The sequence below is a fragment of the Limulus polyphemus genome, unplaced genomic scaffold (assembly GCF_000517525.1).
Source record: "Limulus polyphemus unplaced genomic scaffold, Limulus_polyphemus-2.1.2 Scaffold2769, whole genome shotgun sequence".
Lineage (NCBI taxonomy): Eukaryota > Metazoa > Arthropoda > Merostomata > Xiphosura > Limulidae > Limulus > Limulus polyphemus.
In genome coordinates this window covers 51366-60270 of record NW_013668379.1, presented here as the reverse complement: position 1 = coordinate 60270, position 8905 = coordinate 51366, and the positions used below count along the sequence as shown (strand labels likewise).

The 8905-nt window shown below is 31.0% G+C and overlaps 1 protein-coding gene across 9 annotated transcripts in view; it reads left to right on the top strand.

Moving 5' to 3' along the window:
• The window catches only part of LOC106467862 (ADP-ribosylation factor 6), a 26241-nt gene extending 18940 nt beyond the window's left edge, over positions 1 to 7301 (top strand). For 7 of the 9 annotated variants that reach the window (XM_013928241.2, XM_022396069.1, XM_022396068.1 and 4 more), the window contains 3 exons: positions 1685 to 1788; positions 2745 to 2943; positions 4258 to 4747. In XM_013928241.2, coding sequence (XP_013783695.1) covers positions 1685 to 1788; positions 2745 to 2943; positions 4258 to 4400 — 446 coding nt within the window. In that variant the 3' untranslated portion in view covers positions 4401 to 4747. Of the gene's footprint in view, positions 1 to 1684; positions 1789 to 2744; positions 2944 to 4257; positions 4748 to 6015 lie in introns of those variants that run through there. The other 2 variants (XM_022396070.1, XM_022396072.1) reach the window with 2 other exon arrangements.
• The last annotated feature ends 1604 nt before the right edge of the window (positions 7302 to 8905 follow it).

Here is an 8905-nt window from a genome sequence, read left to right as displayed (position 1 = left end):
TCAGTGACCTGTACAATGAAATTATAATCTCTTTAGACTTTTATTCAATATTTCTGTAGATACAATCTAAAATCCTATTTATCCTACCACTAGCAGTAGCACACTGCTTAGATGGCATTAGAGACTGATACTATTACACAAAGTTCCCGTTCCTTCATAACACTGTTAAGGTTATTCCCATTCATATTATTCTTGTAATTCAAATTATGATAACCCATCTCCCATTTATTTGCCCAACTCACTAAATGATCTAAATCCTTTTGTAAATCAGTATCATCTGCAAATTTAAGTAATTTATTTACTATTCCTTCATCTATGTCATTGATGTAAATCAAAAAGAACAAAGGTCCTAAGACTGAGCCCTGATGTATCCTACTTGTGACATTAATCCAGTTTAACTGAACTCCATTTGTAACAACCCTCTGATTTCTTTCATCCAACCACTCTTCTATCCAATTTGCTAACTTATCCCCCACAGCTATCACCTCCCTTGAAAAGAGGAGTTACATTAGCTAACTTCCAATTCTCTGGTACTTGCCCACTATTCAAGGACTGACAAAACATAGTAGTAAGTGGCTCACATATCCAATCTTTAACTTCGTTCAAAACCCTTGAGGAAATATTGTCTGGCCCAGGAGCCTTATTGTTTTTCTAATTTTTTCTTAAGCAGTACAGATTTAATGCTGTAATCTTGTGTGATCTCGTTTCAATTTATCAGCTGTTCAAGATGTGGAATACCGCTTAAATCTTCGTTAGTAAAAACCAAATAAAAAGCAAAGTTTAATAACCCAGCCATCTCATAATCATCAGATACTAGCCTTCCTTTATCATCCCTCAAGGGTCCTACCCCATCCTAACATTTTGTTTACCTTTAATGTATTTAAAGAAATCCATACTGTTAATTTTTATATTTTCAGCCAACCTTTTCTCATACATCTGTTTTGATGTCATAATTTCCTATTTCACCAACTTTCTTGATCTTCTATAATCTTCCAAGTATCCTGTCATACTAGTCCATTTATGTTTTTTAAATTTATGATGCTTTTCTTTAATTTTATCTCTTGTACTCTTTGTGAGCCAACCTGGTTTTGTACTTACTGCTACCCTTTTCTTTCTATAAGGAATACGTTTACCTTGAATATTTAGAAATTTATCTTTAAAAATTTTCCACGTCTGATCAGTGTCTCAGATAATCATTTTGTAGCTTTGTAGAAATATTCAAAATATACAAGCAAACAATGTTAAATGTTTAGACTTTTTAAATTTGCATATTTCAAAGTTGTAATTTTAGTGTTTTTTGATATTTAGCATATTTTCATTTTTCTATTTGAGAAGATATTTTACTGATATATTCTGCTCAAAATTTAAAGAAAGAACAAATATAGTAATTTGATTATTTCAAAGAAGTTTTCTATATGTATGGCATATATAGGTATGACATATTTCAGTAAAAGAATTACCATTTATTTTTAGTTTTCTCTTTCAATTTCAGACTTGAATATATGAAGAAACTAAAAGTGATATTTAACTAGCCAAGTCTTAAAAGTCTTTTAACCCAACTTGTTTAATTTATTATTGTAAATAAGACTTCAACATAATGACAGCTCCCAGTGAAGTATCACTTGTTTCATATATCTGTATCTTTCTGTCTTTTTGGTGATTTGTTCTCTTAATCAAGAAACAGCAGTTTTATACAAATTAAAACTAGGCCAATCTGTTACAACTATACCTACAGTGGGATTCAATGTAGAAACTGTAAAATACAAAAATGTGAAGTTCAATGTATGGGTGAGTTTACATTTACTTATTTTTCTTAATTGTACAAAGCAAACCTTATAAATGCATTTGTAGATTAGCATATGTATTACATAGATTATATAACCAGCTGTTCATTAATACAAAAAAACTGGGATTGCTTACAGTACATGATATTATTAAAGTAACTGAAGGCTTGGAAGATGTGATATTGTTAATGTAACTAGGAGGACCTGATGTGATATTGTTATTGTAACTAGGAAGACTTGCAAGATGTGGTATCGTTTAAGTAACTAGGAAGACTTGCAAGATGTGGTATTGTTTAAGTAACTAGGAAGACTTGCAAGATGTGATATTGTTTAAGTAACTAGGAAGACTTGCAAGATGTGATATTGTTTAAGTAACTAGGAAGACTTGCAAGATGTGGTATTGTTTAAGTAAGTAAGAAGACTTGCAAGGTGTGATATTGTTAATGTAACTAAGAAGACTTGCAAGGTGTTATATTATTTTAAGTAACTAGAAAGACTTGCAAGATGTGATATTGTTAATTTAACTAAGAAGACTTGTAGTGTATGCCATTGTTGAAGCATCTAGTTAGTGTTCATTGTATGATATTGTTAAATAGAAGACTTGAAAAATGTGCTATTGTTAATGTAGGTTTTGGCTTGCTTAAATTTGGGATAGTTTTTATGATCATTTTGTTTATGAGTAAAGAAAATTGCTAGACCTCTAGTTTTTTCTTTTGTGTGTAACTAATTTATAGCTGTTTCATAAACATTACTTGGATTTAAAATCGGTTTCTGATTCCAATAATTTCATCCAAAGTTATTTAAATGTTTATACATGTTGAAATATACATAGTTTATTTTTAACAATGATGTAATATAAGTTTTTTAATTGAATTAATAGATTTGTTTAAGCTGAAATTATAAAATAAAGATTTTCCACAGATGTTTAGTGATGTTTTTTATGCACTCTGTGTTATGTAGGATGTTGGTGGCCAAGACAAAATCCGCCCATTATGGAGGCATTACTATACTGGAACTCAGGGTCTTATTTTTGTAGTAGACTGTGCAGATCGAGATAGAATAGATGAAGCTCGTCAAGAGCTACATAAAATAATCAATGATAGAGAAATGAGAGATTCTATTATTCTCGTGTTTGCTAATAAACAAGATTTACCTGAAGGTAAGTCTTCTTCATTACTTTGTTTACAGCAAAATTTATGTAAAGGAAATTTTTTAAGCTAAAAAAATCATGTTCTCAGGCATTTAATATATCTATTGTACTTGTCTATGCTAATTAGGTTTTATCCATTTTTTCCAGAGTTTTCTTAAATTTCTTACCCTTTATTTTTCTCCCACCAGAGGTGAGTATTACAACATTGTTTATAAAAAAATTGTTTTGGAAACTAAAATTATAATTCATATTACAAAAAATGAATCTGATTAAAATTCTGCCTTAACTTTCTCTTGAGTCTTTGATGCTACATTAAGTCTTGAAATTAACTTTTATTTTTTAAATAACTAGAGGTAGTAATAATGATAGTTATTTTAACCCTTAGTTTATCATTTTGTTTTTATACGATACTCTACTGGTTGGATCTGTATATTGTATCATATTTAATAATTCTATATTTTTGCCTGCTACACCACTCACTGTAAAAAACTGACAAAAAATTGGAATAAGACGTCCATTTTATTTGTAAAATGCACAGAGAAATCTCAAGATTAATTGTAACATTGATGGTATTCATGTTTACATATTGTTGTGTGACTCATGTTATTAGGGCCTTTATAACCAACAGTCATGGACCCACAAGCAATTTGATACATTTATAGTTCAGAACAATGTGTTAAAGACACTGTGGACCTATTGGTAATTTTAGAGTTAATGATTCAGTTCAAAAGAAGGACAATGGACTGATTGAGGAAATCTAATTTGATGGTATCAGTATCATACGTTCTTGACACTTCACTTATCCTGGAGATTACCTATTGTTTTATTATGAGCTAATCTTGGCTATGCCCATGGGCAGTGTAAAGGATAGATGTAGAGTACTCTGCAGCTGTTTTAGGATGTACCTTGAGTTCTGCTTCTGTATCTATTTTTGTGGTTTGCAAAAGTTTGTCCTATATCTAAGGTGGAAGGTGTTACTTGTAGATTGTGCCTACATTATTCTGGACTCCTCTCTTTTTCTGTGGAGATAATAGCCTGTAGTCACAAGTGATTCATGAGTTGATTTTCTTAAGATACTGAAGAAAATCTCAGCTAAATTAAAGTCTACAGTTTGTGGTTACCTTTACTATCAATTACAGATAGGTTCTTCACCTAGTGATTTTTTATAAACTTTTCCAAAAATGACTAAAGTTTTATACAAAGTGATGACTGATCACAATGTTTGAAACAATTTGTAAGATTACCACAGATGAGTCTATTTTTGATAAGAGGAAGTATGCAATATGTTTTTCATCTAGTTTCAAGTACATTTCTTTTTTTCAGCAATGAAACCCCATGAAATACAAGAAAAACTTGGACTTACTCGTATTCGTGATCGGAACTGGTATGTTCAGCCTTCCTGTGCAACAACTGGTGATGGTTTATATGAAGGACTTACCTGGCTCACATCAAACTATAAATCTTGAGAAAGGCAAGAAATGAAAAAAGAAAGGTTTTGTTTTCTATCTGTTGATTGAACGAGAATGATATCCCTACCATACATAGGCTCGTTTGTTATCTCCTGAACTTAATTCAGAAGACTTTTAAATTATGTTTTATCTTCCTTGTTATTGTGTGCCTGATGAAGAAATCATATGCATGTGGATTTAAAATGTTTATAACAAGTGCATGAATGTTGACTTACATGAAGCTAAGTAAATCAGTTGTGAATATGATAGTCTTTATATGAAATATAGTTACATGTGGATATATCAAAATTAAAACAGTTCTTGTTATACAAAGTTGTAAATAAAGCACAGACATTTTCTTTCAAGATTTTGAGTGTAATCAGTATGTGTGTTGAATAAAAAATAACTTGTAGTTATGTCATCATAGTATGAGACTTGAAAGAACAAGATTTGTATGCAAGTGAATAAATGAAAAATTAATTTGTTTTATCAAAATTTGAGGAGTTTGTGTACCGTATAAAATAATACTAAATGAACTAATTAGATAAGTATAATTAAAAGTACTGCAACTTGAAATATGGTTTATCAAAATTAACAGAATATTTAAGGGTTAAAAATTATTACTGCATTATAATCAGGCAATTAAGCAAACTTTACACAGAGCAAAGAAAAAGTACTCACTAATATGTGTTATCCCAACTTGAGTTTTCACACTAAAGAAAGTCACAGAGGAAAGAAAGAGTACTCACAAAAATGTGTAATCCAAACTTGAGTTTTCACACTAAAGAAAGTCACAGAGGAAAGAAAGAGTATTCACTAATATGTGTAATCCAAACTTGAGTTTTCACACTATAGAAAGTCACAGAGGAAAGAAAAAGTACTCACAAAAATGTGTAATCCAAACTTGAGTTTTCACACTAAAGAAAGTCACAGGGGAAAGAAAGAGTACTCACTAATATGTATAATCCAAACTTGAGTTTTCACACTAAAGAAAGTCACAGAGCAAAGACAGAGTACACACTAATACATGCAATACAAACTTGGGTTTTCAACCTAAAGAAATTCACAGAGCAAAAAGGGTACTCCCATGTAATCCAAACTTGAGTTTTCACACCACAGAAATTCACAGAGCAAAGATAGAGCACTCACATGTAATCCAGAGTTGAGTTTTCACACTAAAGAAAATCACAGAGCAAAGAGTACATACTAATACACGTAATCCAAACTTGGGTTTTCACACTAAAGATATTTGTAGAGAAAAGAGGGAGTACTCACTAATACATGTAATCCAACTCAGTTGACACAAAAAAATGTAGTTCAGAATAAAGTTGAAAATATATAACTTCATCAAAGAGACTTGAAAATTCAAATTGCAGATAAATCTGTACCTGAATATAAGGTCAGTGCTTAACAAACCTTGCGCTTCAAGTGATGCTATAGATAGATGGTACTTCTGAATAACTTAACCCTGATGAAAGATAATTTTCATTCAACCACATTAGCTAAAAACTAAATAACAGTAATAGTTTTGAAGATAGTTTAATAGAAACATTATTTCTGAGGTAAGTTGGATATTTGTTTGAATGAATGGTTGATTATTAGTGAAAGAAACTCCTTTAATTACAAATATCAGTACAAGGATAAAAAAGGAACAGCAAGAACAATGGATATAAAAGATTTCAAGAACACAGGCAATACTTACGAGTGATACAAGGGTAGTAGAATCGTTGTGATGGTAAGTACTTATTATGTGGTAATTAAAAAGAAAATATTAGTAACTAATTAATGATTAGCATAAAGTGACCATTTAGGCTACTAAACATGACAACGATTGGTAGCTGATTGGCTCAAAAAATATGCAATAGAAAGAAATTCAAAAACTGAAGCAAAATAAAAGCCTTTCAAATTATTTTGAAATAAGAATGTATAGCTGTCTAGAGTGTTCTTCTTTTACCAGTGTACATTTCCATCAGGATACTGTTTGAGACATTTCTGTATGGGAACATTAGTGAAGCAAGTTTTCTCTTACATACACTGTTAATATGCACCTATTATTAATACAGATGTGTTTGAAAGATTTTTGTTCTTATGTTTTAGGTGTAATCATAACTTGATTTTTTTGTACTTAGTAAATATCCTGTTGAAATGTTTTATTTAAAGACAGTAGTCATTGCTAATCAAGTTCTCATGACATAATTTACTTTAGTAGAATTTCTGAATAAAATAAAGTTTTCATATTTATGAGTTTTAATATTATTTTTGTCAGTTATTTAAACTAAGATAAGTTTTAGTGAATAGTAGCAAATTCCTTTAAAGTAAAAAAACATATATAGTAATTATTCTGAAATAATTAACACAGTTCAGGATTTTTTTTTAATTTGGTTATCAGACATATAACCTGTATTTTGAGGGTGAACTGAACTATTTTATTTAACTTGTTACTTTTTTCAAGAATGGTAAATTACAGATGATTTCACGGTTCCTTTCAATTTAAAGAAAGATAGTTGCCATGAAGAAATAGCTGTATACATACATAAATTTATTTAATTTTCAGTGAGGTATTAAGAAGCTGAACTGTGTATGCATTATAAGTAACTTGCCTACTAAAAATTAGTTTTTAATATTGCAAGAATTAGAATATATAGACTAAATAGTAGTAATTATTTGGAATGTTAAAAAAAAATCAGTGTAGTGAAATATTCTAAACTCATATTCATTGTGCGGGTTAGAATGTTTTTTTTATCTTCCGAAGAATTCAAAACCTATGTAGTCTATTATTCATCCCGCTTTTATAAAATAAAGCTATTTTAATGCTTTCTTTGTGACTTATTTCCACGCACACAAGCTAACAAATGCTATGTGTTTAGGTACTATGTGTTACATTAAACAATAATTAACTGGTAAGTAGGACAACAGATCACTTTGTTGCCCGAAACTACCAGTCAATAATCATTTTATTATACCTCCCCCCATTTGTTTTTGGTTTAACTAAAATATGATTAATTGGCATTTTCACATAGTATAAATATATATACATCCTAAAGTTCAACACTTCACTCAAGATTTTGATCTCATTTTAATAATCATTTAGTATGTAATAAGACAATAAAATAGAAATTGTTTGATTTTCAAAATATAACAACTTATCATCATGTGATCATACCAATAAACTTATAAAGTACACACCTACCTGACTTTAGCATAAAATTTGCCTAGAGTACTAGCAAGGTTTCCAATGTGTTTGTAACCTAGGGCTAAGTCAGTGCTTTCCAAAGTGGGTGTTGCGACACCTTGGGGTGCCACTTTGTACCCTGAGGGGTGTCACCTTGTTTTTGGAAATTGCACAGATTGTTTTATTAAGTTTTTATTTTTATTTGTAGCTGTTATAAAATGCAGTAATATGAAATATTTTTAAATTTGCTCGCCGATGTGACACGCAAACAATTATCAAATGTTTTCTTTTGGGGCACACAAAACAAAAAAAGGTTCACCAACACAGCCTTGTGTAGTGACAGATAAAGTTGGGAGCCCTGATGCACCAGTTTATACTCGTCTCTGCAGTGTTGAATTATTTTTGATGCGTACATAGTGTGTTGCTATTAAAAAAGTTTGAAAAGCACTGGCCTAAATGAATTGGCATGTTTTCACTATGCTGCACAAATTGTTTTCTGTCTGCTGTGATGTCATGCACACATGGCAGTGACCTTGACAACCAGGCAACATTTATTCCCCAACCGTCAAGGTGACATAGAAAGAGGTTTCATACCTGAGGATACAGTCTTTGCCAATTACAGCAAGGAATTCATGATAATACTTATTATTGAGTTACGTCTGAAATTCTTTGTTGAATTTGAATTCATATTGTCAACAAAACGTGACTCAAAATTTCCAGATGTTATTTATGCATTACAGGGCATGCATCTCTTACCCATAATTTTCCACTCTTCCATCTTCAACATGACTTATTGCACATGATTTTCTTGTTGACATTCATGATGTTACCTTTGCTACAATTTTCTTTCAGATCCACTTCTTTCCCCACTGTTGGAATTTTTATAACTTAGTTGATGCATTCATTATGATAGTGCATAACCTTCAGATGCTTTGTTTCCAATTCTGGGTACAACTTCTCTTTAGAGAAATTGTTTCTCTTTGCTTACACTCTGTTTCATTATCTCGGGTCTTGGCTAAGACTGGTTAGTCCCATTGTCTAGTTCTTCTTATTGTCCCACACTGATCTGCTCCACAATGGTTTCTACTGCTCTCATCTATCTCAAAGGATCCTACTCCATTACTCTTTTGATATGCATTCCACAAAAACATTTCTCATCTACAGCTGGCAAGATATGTGATCCTTTGTTAACTAACTTGGATTCTTTTCTTGGGTAGCTCAATTTTTGTCACATTGTTACAGTCATTTCTCCCTAGCAGTATACCAACAAGGTTGGTATATCTTTAGGAGTTAGTGCATGTGGAATTTGGTTTGTCTTTCTCCAAATCCTCAACAGCTTGCCTAATTTTTT